Source organism: Cyrtonyx montezumae, unplaced genomic scaffold, assembly GCF_038088225.1.
Source record: "Cyrtonyx montezumae isolate F1298 unplaced genomic scaffold, pur_monq_1.0 scaffold_3, whole genome shotgun sequence".
Classification (NCBI taxonomy): domain Eukaryota; kingdom Metazoa; phylum Chordata; class Aves; order Galliformes; family Odontophoridae; genus Cyrtonyx; species Cyrtonyx montezumae.
The window spans coordinates 124,546,932-124,564,998 of record NW_027072034.1 but is presented as its reverse complement, the minus strand read 5'-3'; the positions used below and the strand labels follow the sequence as shown (position 1 = coordinate 124,564,998).

Below are 18,067 nucleotides of genomic sequence, written 5' to 3'. Positions count from 1 at the left end.
AAACTCACTTTGATAACACTCAGTGCATAGTGCAATATTAATGCACTTATAAGTACAGATGACCAGAACTGTACCTCATAATGACATCAGTTAGACATACTGCTTACTACAATGGATTGAGAAGGAATATTTTCAATAAAAGCTGGGAAAAAAAAAGTAATTTTTAAGAAGCTATATTCTATTAACAGAGTTTAATTCAGAAGGACTCCTTACAGCACAAAAGAAGTTTAGCAGCAGCTCTTAGCTGCTGTAAAAATGAGGTTTATGAAGAGAGAGGTGTATCAGTGACCATGGCAGAAATACTAAGAGCTTATGAGTTTTCCTTATGCCTGTCTGCAAGTTATATTCTCTCCATGCCTGCAAATCCCGTGCTAGACAGACAGCCATTCCCCAGCACAGGCCAATCTGCTGATCACTTCTTTTCTCCTAGTGGAATTTCTATGCGTGAAAGCCAGCTGTCACTCAGGTGTTCCTATTAAATTTGTAGTCCAGAATGGTCTGAGTGTTTTAAAAATTTAGCAGTGCTCCATTTGTGTGAAATAGCAGTATGATATTCTAAGAAATTATATTGTAGTTTATAAATATTTGATTAATGCGGTCGCTAAAATAACACCTTATCAGATCTTCTCTATGTTTTATCCACATAAAGAGTTGAAGAAAAAAAGTGTATGGCAGTTGCAAGGTTCCATTTTGGAAACCGTAATTTGGGTTTGAAGAAGCTCAGGGAAGGCTGAGATGACACGGGATCAAGGATGTGGTGACTCACTGCCAAGTACACAGAGACATCCTTATGATTTGATAGATGTACCCCCAACCCCAGTGCTGAACACATGAATGTATCACCCCAAATTGAGGAATGATTGAGACTGATGTCTCCTGGCTGCTGGTCCATCCAAGAGAGGAGAAGGCAGCCAGCATTCCAGGGCAGCTGTGTAGGCAGCTGTGAGAATTTACTGCTGGTGGTGGAACATCAGAGCCATTTGGGTTAGATACCACTGAGTAGTGTCTTGGAGGAGCTGAGTGTTGGACATGGGAAAAATCCCAGGTCTTTCTATGTCAGCTTTACTGATGTTGTCATGTAGAGTTATAAAGGTAAGAGATTTTGCAATGAAAAGCCTTCTTGGATGGAGCAGCATATATAATTACATTAATAAATAACCCAAAGATGTGCAGTCTCTAGAGCCATTAAACATTTAATGCTGCTATTTCCAGGTTAATTTATGCTAGGCATTTTTTTCCTGCTGATTATTAGTAAGCACAAGCTATAATTGTCCTTGGAAGAGAGATTCAGTGCGAAGCTGCCAGAATTTTCCTGACCTTGTAAAACATTTCCACTGGATATTTTTGAATGATCAGAAGGATCTGAGTCACCTGACTGAAAAAGTAGAAAAGGAAGTAATCATTACACAATATCACACAGCGATGAATTACAAAATCTTCATCTGTTCAAGAAGCAATATGCAGGCTAGATTTTGATCATTAGGGTGATTCACTAAAGCACTTGAAGATGTGTTCATTTAGAGTCAATGAGTCTTGCTTAAGTCCATGCCTTCAAGTGTACCTAAACCCTCTGATGGAAAGGGACCGTTTCTTAGAATGAAGATTTTATCCATTAGCCCTGACGTTCATCTGAGCGGTCTGCAGTCATGGCCAAGTGCTTTTGGCAGAAACAAGCTCTGTGTGAAGGGCTTACGCATTCAGCCTCAGAAACAGTTTGCCTCAAGTCAGAGTTCATAAAAAACTCATGGGGAAATTTTGGATAGAAGATGAAGCAGCCACTGGCAACTACCTTGGCTGTGAGCAGTGGATAAACACCGAGTCAGGAGTGCTGTGGACAAACAGAAAATTCTCAGTGAAATAATACAGAAGTTAAAATGTTTCTTAATGAGAAAAATGACTGGAAGCTAAGAAGTTCTGCATTTTTATGCAGCAGAAGGCAACAATAATAACTATGTGGCAAAGAAGAGAAAGTAAAGAGGCCATAAGGGCTATCACAGGTACTGGGATGTATTCAGTGCATTTTGGCTGTCCCCTGCCCAGGATAGTCACCTGAGACTGCCTGGGTTTAATAGATCTTGCAGATGCCATATTGATCCTTTAACACCGACATGTGCTTTGCAGCTGTACTCTAAGCTCTCTTCATGGAGAACTGGGCAATTTTCACTACACTCTAAGTAAAAATGGAGACCAGCATCACCCTGGGTCCTTATACAGATAATAATGGTCTCTGCTGACTATCAAGGTACTTCTGAGGAGATTAATATTACCAAGCAATGATAAAAGCATTGCATCTCCCTAAGGGCAGAACCCTAAGGAAGGACTGGAACAGGACTCTGTCTGCACTGTCTGATGACAACAGCGCCTGAGCTCAGATACAATGTGAGCTGGGGCTGTTTTAGTACAACTAAGGATGACAACTGGCAGGAGGCAATCAAAGTAATTAGCAACTGCATGAAATGCTACCCTGGGCATTTTCTCAGCCCGTTGTGTCAGTGAGAAGGAGAGTTCTCAGTAATTGACTTTTTTATTTTTCTAGAAAGAGGATGGTGCCTCATTGTTAAAAGCTTACAGAAAAAAAAATATATTTAAAGGCTACATGAAGGTTATTTAGGGTCTGAAAAATTTCAGTGGAAAACCAGAGACATTTTAGATTGACCTCAGATGAACTGTGGCATTATGGAAAGTCTGAAGGCTTGTCACATATGCCAAAATATGTAACAAGTCAAATGAAACAGCCCACTTTGGTGCCAAGGAAAAAAGAAAAACTTGCTGCCTGAAGCAAAGCAGGCATTAGTTTGTTTAACCTGATGACAAAAAATGTTTCTTGTTCAGATCTATTTTTAAAAACGAGCAGAATCTCCTTTCTAGATATGGATGTAATGTGTCAAGCATCTTACATGAGTCATTGCTTGTATTTTAATGCACTTATTTGAACCATTCTCACAAAAGTTTTTTGGTATTGCTTTAAAAAAGTACTTCTGTGTTTTAATCTTATTGGTACCTCAGTTCAATTTGGGTTAAATCAATTTGTGTGCAGACCAAATTAATTCAGTGCATTATTTCAATCATTATAATAAGAACAAGCAATTTTTAGGATAATGAACGTGTGCTGTGTTGGCTTTTGAAGAAGATGCCAAGTTGTGGACACACATAACTGTAGAAAAAATGAAGCTTTAATTGACACATAATAGTGGTTATAACAGAAATGCTGTTTCACTGAGAACCTGGTCCAGTAAGAGGAAATATACTCCACTAATGCAATTGTTACAGCATCAGAGATAGCTCTAGACAAGCTGAAACAAGGATCACTCACAGACCCTATGTACTCTACACTCACAATAACTGATACTAAAATCCACTTTCTCCTGTTAGATAACATCCCCAAATGTTATAAATATAAACATCTTGGAGCAAAAGAAAACTTACAAGTATAGGAAAATGAAAATTTGTACTAGAATGCATGCCTAAGATTTCATCCATAGATTTTAAATACGTTTATATGTAGGCATATAATTTTTCCCCCCAGATCCACTCCAGGAAATCATACTCTACTCAAAAGCAGTAATAAAAGCCAACCTTTCAAGCTGAATTTTTAGTCCTGAATTATGAGCTTGTTGCTTACGCCATTACTTTTTTCACTTTCAGAGCTGGACAGGTAATCTAGATTTCCTTTCACAGATATATTTCTTCAGCATTAATCTTTTCCAGGGAAGAGTGGGTTACTGCTAAACTTTGTGACTCAGCATGTTATTTCTCTATTGCATCTTTGCTGTTTCTTCCCCATTCTACACAACAACACATTTATAGTTCAAAGATGCCTGCTCTTGGCACTCTGCATTTTTACTGATGGCTTCTGATGTCTGAACATGATGATTCACTGATGGGTTTTTTCCTGCAACTCTATTTTTTTTTTAATTAATTTTCAGCTTCAGTCTTCCTCTGTAAGGAATAGCTATTTCCTTCATCATGCATTAGTGCTCTTCATGTCTTTGCAATGTGAAAATTTCAGCATGCCACTTTGGTTTGAAAATGGGGATGCAGCTGCCATTTTGATGCTCTTCTAAAGAAAAGAACAAAAATTGTGCTTGAGGCCAACCTGCAAGCTGGGATGGACTTTTAGTTGAGTTTACAGGAAAGGTCACATTTCGAAACTTACCTTGCTACTGGTGCATGAAATGTGGAAAGAAAATCAGAGACTGCATAAAGCATCAGCAGCATTCACAGCCCCTCACTCTGTTTCTCTCAAAGCCACTAATGCTTTTTTTCTGGTGGTCAAGGGGACTGCACTTGTATAAGATCTCCATGGTGAGAGATAGAGTGAAAAATGAGAACACATAAACTGAAGAAGGGCTGTTGTCCTTGCTCTTCCCCTCCGTAATTCTTAGGTGTCCCTCAGTTCAACTTTCCTCTGGCTGTGAGAATGGTGCCAACAATCTGGACTCTCTCACACTCACATTTAGAGGTAAAGGAGGGCAATAAACTATGGACTTCCAGTGTTAAAGGCAAGAACACTGTCCAGGTAGATGTTGATCTGATGTATGTTATTCTGGTTCCCAGTCTTTATACTTTGTGGGCCAGTAAAAGCTCTCTATGCTGATCACGTACCACTAGCTTTTCTTTTCATCACACTGTAAATGAATTTTTCATGTAGCCAATATGCGTGGGATAACATTTATAAAGTTCTGAGAACAAGATGCGCTGAGGTTTGGACAAGGTTGATAGGAAAAGCAAATCCTTCTCATACTTCTCAGTGGTAGAGAACAGCTTTATTTTTTTCCTCTTTCCTCCCAGAGTACCTGGGCAGGCTTGCTGACAATGTCCTGAATGCTGAGCAACCTCACCTGTGGCCGATGTGGGCTCTTGGTCATGCTATTGTGAACACTCCCCTGTGTTTCACCCCTGCTGTCTGTGTGCAGCAGGAAAACATTATGTGCTCTCACAGTGCTCATACTGCTTTCATCAGGAATTTCAAGTCCTCATTTTGAAATTGTGCTCCCGATCCTACATGGAAGGAAGAGATGTCTTCCCTGACAGAAGGTTGGCTGTGCTGTGAATAGAGGAACACATGAGACGTTCAGTATTTGTGTCAAGTAGGAGTGCTGGAATAGCGTTTAGCCTTATTACAGCTGTTTGAATATTAATAACTACAGGGCTGGGGGGGAGGGGTGTTTTTGTTTTGTTTTGTTTGTGAGAAAGCTGATGTGTGTCCCACACTTGTAGCAGAAGAGCTCATCTCTCTGCAGTGCTCACTGTGTGCTCAGGCTGTGCAGTCAGTATGACATCCAGGAGCATGACCACTCCACGTGGTTTAACCATGACTGCATCACAGGGCACTGAGCTGCCCCTCTCCAAGAGGACACGTCTCCCTGCTGATGAGTCAAAGCTACCACATCAGGAACAGCTTACTCAGAAGCCAAAGCAGATTCAGAACATGTTTAGCAATATTGATGAAAGCCAAACTTGATCTCGATGGAATGGGCTAGTAGATATGGCATCTGAAAATAACTCAGTTGAGATGGAAGTTTCATTAGGACTTCTATATGCAAAGCACAACTTTCCTACTTTCAGCTTGCCAATCTTAGGTTTTTAAAATAGTTCATAGTCTTATCAGTCTATAATGGCCTTTGCTGTTTGTTACACAAGGGCCAAAAGCAAAAAAATTGAGAACATTAATGCTGGACACTGCCCACACTGCACGGTTGCTGCCATAGCCTGTTCCACTATTGCTTGGTATTACATTACATTAATGTTTCTTTTAGTGCTACAGGAGAAAATTAGTGTTGTTGAAATCTATTTCTCAAGACAAAAAAATAAACTTACCATATTGTCAATTATCAATAGAAAGTAAATCTGAATTCTTATTATATGCAGACAGAAAAAGTAACTCAGTTTGATCAAGATGATAATAAAAGATAGAAATGATTATTGAAAAGGGTTGCTTTTGTTACTGTTGTAGTTTGATAGTTTATAAACAGGCAATAGGGGTCCTCTCAATAGAAGACTCAGGAGATGAAAATTGAGAAGATGAAAATTTTATGGGCATCCATTAAATTATGTGAGTTTTGCTTCCTTCAATTATTTTGGGGGGAATTTTTTACCAACATAACTCTGAGACAACCATTATACTAAATGGTGTTCAGAGCACTGCTTTGCAAGTAGAGCTTCTTTTTATCCTTGTTCCTTCTTCTCTGGGAAAAAAATAGATAGAAAAAGAAAAAATAAAGTGCTAGTTAGTTTGCTGTCAATTCAGGGGAGCACTTCCAAAGAAGGAATGATCACAGAACTACAGAATCACAGAACTGCAGGGGTTGGAAGGAACCTCTATAGATCATCGAGTCCAACCCCCTGCCAAAGCAGCTCCCCAGATCAGGTTGCACAGGGAGGTGTCCAGGTAGGTCTTGAATGATGTTGCCTGAAATAAAGCTGGTGACAGGTTGTGAAGTGCCTGAAGGCCAAGGGAATACCCTAGAGGTTTCCCACAGGAGGCTGTGGGGATACTGCAAACCCTTTTCCTTTTGGTCATGGCACAGTCTGATGTGGTGGAGCCAGCTACCAGGCAGGGCTGAAGTATCGCCATGTTGGTTGGATGGCTGTGTGTAGTGTGATGGAAAACCCTGGCACATCATTCCAGTCATGTTGCTCAAAAAAATGCAGTGCCTAGGTCTGAAACGTGCAGTTCATTTGCTCAACGCATTCACAATCACAAGCAGAACTTGAGTGTCTGAAATTCCTTTTCAGGGGTATCAAAGTATATTTGTGTCATATGCTGGAGCAGCGTGGCTGAGGAATTATCATTCTCCTGAGGTACCAGCCCTGCTGGAGTTCTTTGTGCTTCCCAAGTCACCTGTAACCAAATCACCACCAGCAGCCTTACAGCAATTGTGTGTGACATGCAGGCAGGAAGATGCTTCTTTCCAACTGCACTGCATCCTCTTCTGCCCCAGGCCAGTGCCAGGACAAAGGTACCATTTACCTGGGTTCTAGCATCCCCCTGCAGAGTGCATTACAAACAGCACACCTCTCAAGAGTTTAAGTCTAGTACCATTTGTTGTTTCGTTTGTTTACTTTTTCTTTTTTATTTTCTTCGTTTTTAAAGAAGGAAAGAGAAGCCTGGGCACTTGGCATTCAAGGGACAACAACATAACAATTTGAAGATCAAGGTTGGAATAAGGGCTCTGGCTGACACATCTGGAGCAGATCCACTCAATTTGCCATATCCAGAAGCATTTGCAATCTTAAACCCCACAGATTTCAGTGAATACTTGTGCCCCAAATGACAGACTGTCACGTTTATCCATTGGTCCCTACTGTTACTTTTTCTCTGGCTAATGAGCAGGGTAGCCTGGCACTTCTACCCACATGAGATAGTGTGGGACACTAGCAGGGCAGAAATCAGTTAGACTAGAGTGCTCACATTGGAAACTCTTTGCTGAGCCATGTTCTGCCTTCCCTGGGACTTCTGGAGCAGGAGAAATATGAAGTCAAACACTGGTAAGAGGGAGAGTTCCTGGAATCCTTCCTTGAATGTTTGATAGAAAGTACAGTGTTCCTCAAATCCATCACCTGAGATCCACAGAGTGAATGAAAGGACAGAATTTCCACCTTGTTTATTCTTAGACTGAATCCTTCATGAGGTTGAGGAGGCCAGCCATAGGTATGCTTTCCAACAGAAATTTGCTTTCATTGGAAGTCATGTAAAATTAACTTGGAAACACTGGTAGCCTTGTAATTCTGGTGAGGCTAAAGACCACATGCAGCTATGGAACTGTGAGCCAGTGCCTGCATTTCAATGTCAGCTGCTGTGCTTTTGATCCCTCCTTCAAAATGCCACAAGTTGGTCTTGAAAGAGAAAGTGGTGTTGCACAGAGGAAAAGAAGGATTATCCTATGTAGAAGTTAAATTGGATATTCAAGCCTGCCTGCCTGAATGAATGAATATCTACAGAAACAAACAAGCCCTGCTGTCACTTCAAACACAACCAAAAGCAGGTTCTGGGAGAGTGTGTACATTCTGTATTGAAAATGCATGATAATATTCATTTCTGTAGAGGCAGGGAGCCCACATCCAGCCCACAGAGCCAATTAATGAATCTTTCCTTATGCTTGACCACACTGTCTTGGGCTGCACATGGTACCATCCTTCATGGTGACATGAACTCCTTTCAATCTCCTAAAAAATATTCCATGCTGTCACCACTTAGAGCTGAGACTCCAGAGGAAAACTCCTGAAGAGAGATCTAGGGAAGAATCCAGCAGCAGTGGCTGCTTCTCAGACAGCACATACTGGTTGACTTGGTAAAACTTCTGTTAGAGGCTGCACAGATGCTGTTGTACTTACCATGTACACCGCCACCTGGTCCCAAAACAGGTGTCTGCAGATATGAGTTATCAACATCATTGCTGTTCTCCTAAATTCAAAACACAGCATCATAGCAGCGACTATGAAAAAAATTTATCCAGGTCCAAAAAGGGTGCTGGTTATGCAGATGTAACTCCAGAACTGCATGCTGAAGGTTGTCTGTGCTGTATAGTTTGCTTGGATGGGCTTTTTAGGGAGGAAGGGTTGTTAAATCCTGATGCTGGCTTTGAACCAGAATCTCATGGTGGCATCTCTCAGCTCTACATGCTGAAATCTTTATGGGGAGGCAGATGGATGCAGTCCTAGCCCCCTTCTTTTGCTTTGACATGGTAGCAGCAGCCCCACTGAGGCAAAGCCAGCCCCCAAAATCCCTAGAAGCTCTCTCAGGCTCAAAATCTTGGGGACAGCACATAACACAGGGGTGGGAAGCCTGTCCCAGGTGCCTAAGGATGCACAGGCAGAGGTCATGCCTCTTCCTGAACTTTGCTTAGCTCTTTCCAAAGGACACAGGCAGCACAGGAATGATTGGATTAAAATCTGACCATTTACTGCCTAAAGATGCAAATACACGTAAGTGAATCTGGCTACCCACTCACACGGGCAGTAGGAATCTATAATTAAGCTGTACTTGAAGGGTAGAGAGGACTATGAATAAAACTTATAGAGTGACTTTCATCTAAGACTAGCATATAAAAATGTTTCCCTAAGTAAATTCTTATAGTTACTCCTGGGAGATGTTTATTCCCTGACATTTATTTAGATGAGGCACTTATTTTCATTGTATTTATTTTCAGGTCTGAAGGAAATTCAGTATTACAGTAAAGCCTTAAACAAAGGCAGAAAGAATCATGTCAGTATTTGCCATTATTTTTGATAAATTATGATATATTCAGCACTCCAATCAGTCTGCTCAGTACTGTTATATTGATTGGCAAATCAATAGTCCAGTGAATATGTGGTTGGAAAATCTAATTTACAAATTTGGTTTCAAAGCAATCTTTTCCATCATTTTTTGTCATAGGCCTCCACAGTGTCCCTGGCACTGGCTGAATTCCAGTTGCAAATTGCTCCTCATTCACAGCCGGTGTTCTTTAAGATGACACTTCGTTGTTCCAAAATTTAATGTTCCCTACCGTGGTGGCCACAGAAAAGAAGCTGTAGAATGCTGCAAATTCATTCCAAGCTGGGTTGGATCCAACTGCTGGATGTAAGGGTGGCAACTCCAGCAAGTTTTAGTCATCTTTATGAGGAAACTCGATCCTATACTTCTCTATGCTTGTGGTTAGGATCCAAATTCATTTATCTTTTCCCCACTGAGCACTCCCAGCAGTTCTCATACACAGCACAGCTGCACTATAATGAGGAGGGAGGCAAAGGAGGCACCTGGATGAATCTTGAATACAGGATGGACTGAGCTGAAGCTAGGGAAGCTACAGAAAGTAAAGTAATGATACACTCAACATAAAAAACAGGCGGAATAATCTACATAGTAGGATTGGGAGAGTGGTGAAGGATAAAAAGCAAGTAACAAACCTGAACTCTGCTTAAAGCTTCTGCCACAGATAAATGATTTTCCAAAAAGTATTTCTGAAGTCCATCTGAAGCTCACATGTAGGCAGGTTCCAGTCAGGGATTTACTTCTTGCATCAAGAAAACAGAAGAAAGCCTGGCATTCAGAGGGGACATGTCAACATGATGCCTCCTGAACAGACTCTTAATGCACAAAGCCTTCCTCTTCTGAGAAGAGTAAGAAATAGGGGCTCCACCTAGGGCAAGTAAAAATTTTTATGAAGCAGCCTTGGTGTCTCATGGGTAAAACACAGAGAAGGGTTGGTGTTGGAGCAGCATGACAACACCTCTGCTATGACGGAAGCAGGTAGGAGGTGATGCCCCTCCTGCAGGATCTGGGGAATCTCATCCCTGTTTCACTGATAGAACTTAAAAGGTACTCACAAAATATGAAACAGAGGAAGCAAGGGCACTTTTTCAGAACTCAGAGAGAAGATTCCAAAAGAAATTCACTTAAACAAGTTTAACTCTCTCCCATCCTCTCCCTTCCAGAGCTAGGTCACCCACACAGCCACTTTATTTTGTATCCATGCATTAGGATTTTCTCCAGCAACAGTCATAAGTTAAGCCATAAAAATGCAAATGTGACAGCAAAGGTAACACTAGGCTCACAGCATCACCAGTGACCAATTCTGTAAAGAATTTAACATCAAAATACTTAAGAAACGGTTTTAGTCACATTCATCAAGGCGTTTTATAAGCAATTGATGCAAATATATGAGAGAACAATGTTATTTAGGAATGTCCTAATTTCTCAGATGCTCTTACATGAGTGAAAGCCTCCTTTGAGGCATTAAAAGATATTTAATTCAGGCACATTGAATGCAAAACTTTAATTGATGTGACTTCAATTCCCTTGATACTCTCATCTAGACAAATTCTGGGACTGCAATTCACCACATTGAGATTTGATGTCTTCCAGTTAATTGCCCAGCTTCAGCTACTAGAGTTACATCAGCCTGCTGGTCAGACAATGTGGGGTTCCACAGTGTGGGGCTCCATTTTAGGAGCTCTTTAATGTTTTCCTAAACCACTTGGATACAGGACTTGAAGGGTATACTACGTGAGTTTGTAGGAGTTTGCAGTTGACTTCCTGCTGTTCAGCAAGGCCTTGCAGGGAAATCTTGACACACTGGAGGTCTGGGCAATCACCAACCAAAAGAAATTTAACAGCAAATGTCAGATTCTGTACCTGAGACGCAGCCCTGCAGAGCCCTAGGGTGCCAACACTGCCAGCCAGGCAAGGGGAGGGGTTGTCCCATTTTGCTCTGCTCTGTATGGCCTCACCTTGAGCACTGAGTGGAGTCTGGGTGCTGCGGTATCAGAAGGACATGAAACTATTGGTGGGGGGCTATGGAGATGGTGAAGGGTCTGGAGAGCAAGATGTATGAAAAGCAGCTGAGGTCCCTGGGTGCGCTCAGCGCAGAGCAGAGGAGCTGAGGGGAGCCCTGATGGCGGCTGCAACTCTCCCAGGGAGCGGAGGGGCAGCGCTGAGCTCTGCTCTGTGTGACAGCGACAGGGCCCGAGGGAACGGCATGGGGCAGCTGGGGGTCAGGGACAGGGTCTGCACCACAGGGCAGTGGTCATGGCACCAAGGTGCTGGAGTTCAAGGTGCATTCAAACAACACTCTCAGACATAGGGTTTGATTTTGGCAGCCAGGAGTTGGACTGGATGATACTTATGGGTCCCTTATGACTTGGGATATTCTACAGTTCTATGATTCTACTTCCTACTTTTCTTTTTTATTATTATTTTTTTTTCTTTATTTTTGGTGTTGAGTGGAAGTCAGTAGTCACTCACAGGGATCAGTTCGTCCTCTCCTGAACCAGATACTTAATATGTGTGCAATATGAAGTAGGCACACACAAGACAGAGGTGCTGCTGCACACGGGTGAGCTGGGTGCAGAGGTGATAATCCCCATTTCCATTGCCCTGCACCATGACAAGGTTCAGACCTCTCAAATGCAGTGCAGAGCCCTGGGCACTGGGCTGAATCACTCTGCTGCAGCCACAGTAGGCAGTGGAGGATGGAGAAAGGGGAACAGGACACAGTTGAAAGCTGAGTCTGAATGTATTTATGGCTGCTGTACTCAATGCCGAAATTGTGACCACTGTAATAAATCACAGGCAATATTCATCATTATCACGTCAGATGAAATATGTTTCAACACTAAGATATAGATGATAAATGTTCTGAAAATATCCATGATATAGACAGATTGCTTACCAAAACCTAGTTTCTCTTGAAATGAGTTTTGCCACTCATTTCAGTGAGGCTGTTTCACTATGGGAACTTGCTCAAATACTGCCTTGTGCTGAGGAAATTCTTAATTGCAGATTAATTCATCATGTGTGTGATTAATTTCTTCTCTGAATTTAAGCTTGGTGTTGTTAGGCTCTGTACTGATAAAGCAGGCTTACCAAGGGTAAAGCTGAGGCTGTAAACAGCAGTAACTAAATACTGTTGCTGTGATTTCCAACTGAGACTGAGAAGTGGAGATTCCAGAACTGAAAAAGTTACAGCCAGTGATGAGATGCTGTGTATATTCATTTACGTGTAGATGCAGTTGGATGCAGCAGGTTCCACAAAAGATCAAGCAAACTGTGTCTGTCAGTGCCCCCTTTACCTTCTCCAATGCTGCATTTCAGAAGAAATCTGAATTTCATGCTGGCAAAATGTGAAAAACTACCTGCAAACAATGAGATAGTTCTAAGGCTTTCAGAACATCACACGCTGCACTGTGCCAACAATATTTATAATTGTGTAGCAAATATGATTTTCATAAACCCCTGTTTCTGAATTTAGTCACAAAGCAAGGAAATCCCTGTAAGAAACTGAAAATCCATTCTATATTTAGAATCATCCTAATAGGATAATGTGGCTATGGTTTATTATTCTTCCTATTGACGGAATTTTGCTTTGTTTCATTGCAAAGGCCAAGATTCCTAAATAAGTTTGATCTTGCTGCTTTTGCAACTAAGTAGTCTTAAGGTCAAGGGAAACAATTTGCACTTTCATTATTTTATGCAGGTCTAGTGCTGCTCTTCTTTGAAGAAAGGTTGCCTGCACTATTCTGCTAATCAAAGATGGATTACAACCATCTACTGCAGCCTCAGTATTTCCTAAACAATATCTCTCTTTTCATATTGCAATTCACATTTACAGTCCTATAGGGGTCACAGACATGTGGCAAGAACACATATCATAGAACAGTACTCTCTGTCTTGCCCTAGCAGCTTATCCCCAAATCCTGTTTGGGGAGAAAGCTGAGAGCTTCATATAATAGTACCATGCAGCAATCCTCAAAACAGGTGTGGAGGATAAAATGAACTCTTCCAAGTTTCAGGATAGTCTGGCTGTGGTCTTTGTTTTAAACTGATCTCTAGACTTCCACCTGCAGATAACAGAGATGTTAAAGAAGATACATTGCATTTCAGTTCCAAATTTGCAAAAAGTGCCCACCTCCTTTTCTTTCCCCCCAAATCTGGTAGAATACCGCCATCTGGGAATGTGAAGCTGTGAAAGCAGAAATCTGAAATCTGTCAGCTGTTCATCAACATGCTCATGAGAAAAAAATGCAAGATAGAGGTACCTTCTGGGGAGGAGGTGATGAGGCAGTGGGGAAAGCACACATTTGTTGCCAGCAGTTAATGAGAAGCCATAGGTAGATCATGGATTGAGGTGCTTCTGCACTGGAGTGCTTCACGTGGGAAGCTGGCATGCACACTGGTCCCAGGTAGCTAACGGGCATGAATTCCCTTCCCATGGAGCCACAATGTTCCATTCCTACATCTCTAGAGCCAGGAATTGGACATCTCCACAATTTCAGTGTGAAGGACATCCAGCAAGTTAAAAAGGAGATAAATGCTTGTACTGACACAGCGGTTAAGTCCCCAGCATGAGGACACATACACCAAGATCTCAATATTTGTTCACAAGCCATTTTTCTGCTGTAGTAATCACCTGTTTTAAAATAACTTGTCTATATATTAATTAAATAATATTACAAAGATGAAAATGTCTCATAAGAATATTAATATTTCTGATCATTTTAACTTGATAGAAACCTTTGCTTTTTCTAATTTCTTCTCACTCAGTTGGTATTCAAAGGCTCTATTACGGAATTGTTCAAGGCACCGCTTGTAATACAGCACATTAATGTACTCATTTTCTCTTTCTAGTAGCAGTTTTCCATTCCAATTTCCTTAATCTGACTTCTGCATGATTTATTCTGATGATAAAGTACCCTTCTCTTTCATATAGTTTAATTCATTCATGACTTTTTAATTTCGTATCTTCACATTAAATACGTGGGCAAGTTCCTCGTGTCAGTTCAGACCTCCTCAGGTTTTCAAGAACCAGTCTGAACAGAGGTTTCCTTACAACTCTTTCTCTGTTAGAAGTTTTAATTTAATCCAGACATTTTGTAAAGAAGATATTTAGGAATGAAAACTTTTTTTCACACAGGAAAAAGCTGCCAAAACACAGCAGGATATAATTGTAATTACCTGCAAGTTTCTTAGCAATTCCAGTGTCAGTACCCGTTTATATGACTTTTAATATAGCATCCCAAATTAAATGGGCCAGCAAAGTTTTCTCAATGCTGAATAGGACTGAATAACAGCAATAACCCCATTCAAGGTCCAAAGGGCTCATAATCTGCTCATCTCTGCAATATATCACAGATTCTGACCTGACCATCAATCCTGTTGTTACACTAGTTTATCTTTCAAAAAGATGGACATTTTTGACATTACAAGGTCACAACTTTAAAAGGCAAACAAACAATAGCCCTCAGTAAATTGCTTTAATGGATGCGTTGTTTCTAACTTTATTTCCAGTTTACATGTTGACTTCTAATCTTCAAGTCTTATTTATTTTCTAGTATTATTTATAAAAGGATTATATAACATTCAGACTCTTCACACCCATAAACTCCCACAGCCAACCCTCGGAGGTCAATGATCCATCAGGTACCTGATTTCACACAGTATCTTCCTGCTTGACCCTAGAGTCCTTCCTCCATGCGCAGGTCCTTGGGCACCTGTGTAGACCTGCCCTGCACAGGCATACCACACTGGTAGAGTGCACATCCCTCCACAAAAGATCATGGTACTGACCCACCTATTTTAAAGGGTGGCCGAGAGAAGAAATGGATGCAAATGTGCTGCCCATCCTTTACAAGGTATCTGAGATGGAAGTACTGCACTACCCTGAAGAGGGAAGTGAAGGTTCAAAGCCTTCCTCCGTCTGAACAAATTAAGACTGGCTGGTATATCACACATGGAAATGCCCTCTTCAGGCCCAGTGCCAGACGGAGACCAGAAGAGGGGTGGGTGGTCTTTGAGTGCTGGTCATTAAGCAAATTCTTCCTCTTAGAAAAGTCAGATTTGGGTTATAGTCCAAAGACACGTGAATTGTTAATGGACTCATCAGCCCTTTGTCATGCTCATCAGTTTTAAAAGAAAACATCTAAACATAGGCTTGTTGCTAAAAGGGAAGATAAATGGCTGCTATCAGAATATTTTGGACTCAAGGTGGCCTCTGTGTTGATAGAGGTCTATTCCTACTCCCCAGGGGCAGCAGATGTTAGACACCTTCTGGCCATTAGTGTTTTCTACTGTCTTGCTCAAAGCAATGTACAACCTGGTATGCATCTCATCTGAGGTTTCTCTCTGTAGCACTGAGAAGAGGCCATCACCTCTCTCTGGGTGCCTGGGGCAGACATCAAACCTGCTCGACTGGAGCTGGCTGTGAGTCTTGTCCTGGTTGACCACTGCACTTCTTCTTCATGTGGGTACTGCTTATAGAGCAGAGTAGCTAGACAACTTTTAAAATTTGGGCCAACTCAGCACTTGGAGCTTTGGTGGCATGTCACTACAACACATTTTGCAAAACTTGAACCATTTTTGAGCTTGCATTCTGGAATCTTCCTTACATTGTGACACCCCATCCAAAACACCAAAGTAACAGCCTCTCAGATCACGTGTGCAGGTGTACTAGCAAGTTCATCCATCTCTGATATTCTGCTTCTGTATTCGTGGACTACCCCAGATAATGCAATTGATTAGAAGCTTTAAGTAATCATTTATCAATTCTTTAGTTTCACTTCGCACCAGGATGCAATAAAACAGTTTTGAGATCAATTATACTGAGACCAATTACAACGTCCAAAGAAGGCACGGGGTCATTATCAGGAAGGAAGATTTTAAATTGGTTTAGAAGCCAGCTCATGCTAGTCTCTGAATTAGGCCTCATGTGCCCTAGGAAATTCTCTGAGAATTGGGATGGCCAGTGGCAGGCAAGGGACAGATACAGCTAAAGAAAGCGCATGAGCCACTTCAGATGATATGTTCCAAGTTCTTCCCCAGGTCTTTTGCCTTTTATTCTCCAATTCAGGTATTACATTGCCACTGGTTTCCACCAGGATTGTGCATGCACCTTGACATGTTCACAGAAGTTCCACAATACAGAGTTTCACAACTGGGACAGGTCCCTACAATTGGGACACCAGGGTGACAAAACAGATTTTGGAGAATTTCTCATTGAATAGGATGGAGAGAACATAATTACCACATCGTAGCACTACAAAGCCTCATAAACATAGAATAGACTAGATCCATTTTTCACAAAAATCACAGAAAGTAGCTGATCAAAGAATATCTCTTTTATGTAAAATATACATTTTTAAGATATAATATTAATACATCTTTTATATTTCTTGATGTTGGGTCTTAAACATTCTAAAGTTAAAAAAAAAAAAAGGAAAAAACCAAAATACTCTTGCTGCCAGAATTTTATTTCTCATAATACGTATAGTCTGAGGTAACAATGAAAGAAGACTGTGTGCTGTGAACAAAGTTGGTGATGTTCATCTGCAGTCACATTTCTCTTATTAAAGTGAAAAGTAAAGCTAGGATTTGGCATGTACACTAGAATTTATACAAATATAGCTTATGGCAAACTGAGAAAGCAAGAACTTATGCAAACTTACTCTGATCATACTTGTGACCTTTGCAAATAATACCACTGTTATGACAGAAGGCAAGACAGATGTAGTTTACATCACTATCATTATTAAGTGTGTGTCTTTGTATGATCCACAGCACAGTTTACTGCAGGAACCAGGAATAATACGCACAGGGGTGTGGGTCTTTGCATGGAGCCTTAGCAATGATGACTTTAATTCAGCTTTCCTTGATATAGATAAAAACTGATATTCCATGCACACACGTTTTATTTACAGCTGTTCATCAACAGTGACTAATCACCCCTTCCTCTGGCAGCAGTAATTATGAGCAGTCTTTAATCTTCTTTAACAAGCTCTACTTCCCATGTAAAGCCTCAGTGACCTCCTCAAGGCGTGAGCTGTTTATCAGGGCCCATTCAGCAGCAGCAGTCTCTTTCCAGTACAGTCCTTGGTATGGCTAAATTCCATTGTCCCTTTTTCAGCAGTCAAAAATCCATGATAAATTCTGTACAACACTGTAGTTAATATAACAGCAGCACCAAATATTATATTAATTCCTTTGCTAAAAGCTGTTTGCAATTATCCCTCTATTGACAATATTTTACCAAAACTAAATCAATGTACATCTCTAAATATCAGAAATGTATGCTCTGTTAAATATATTATTGTACAAGAATTTTGTCATGCAGGTCATGCTGTTGGGCTACGCTATATACAGAAGAACATGTTACATAGTTAACAATAATTTTTACTTCTTGTCCTAACAAAAAATAAAACATGACAGTCAGGGATTGTTCAACAATCTCAAGGATCTCTTAGGATTTGGGTTGTTACAGTCTTCCCTGTGTCATTCTAAAATTCTCTATTTTAGGGTAATTGTTCCTCATCAGCCCACAACATCAAATCTGCTATTGCATTTGTCCCATTGCATAAACACAGATTTATATTGAATGAAAAAGCCACTAGAGGAGATACAGTTTCAGAACTGTAAGGAATGCTGGTTGCTAGGAGGAGGACTGATGCAATAGGCAATTGGTCAGCATTGTAAGTTACTAAATCTCACTCTAAAAATCTTCAGAGTGCTCACTCTGAGTTATTTAGTCTATATAATATTAACTTGCACTTGAAAAATATATTTATGTATCTATACACATATGTATAGTCCATA

General features: G+C 40.8%; 1 protein-coding gene across 3 annotated transcripts in view; it reads right to left on the bottom strand.

Annotated features, from left to right (window-relative positions):
• Positions 1-16,287: 16,287 nt before the first annotated feature.
• Positions 16,288-18,067, bottom strand: part of KCNC2 (potassium voltage-gated channel subfamily C member 2) — a 94,080-nt gene continuing 92,300 nt past the window's right edge. For 2 of the 3 annotated variants that reach the window (XM_065743268.1, XM_065743270.1), the window contains one exon: positions 16,288-17,414. In XM_065743268.1, the coding sequence (XP_065599340.1) occupies positions 17,305-17,414 (110 nt within the window). In that variant the 3' untranslated portion in view covers positions 16,288-17,304. The remainder of the gene's footprint in view (positions 17,415-18,067) is intronic. The other variant, XM_065743269.1, reaches the window with a different exon arrangement.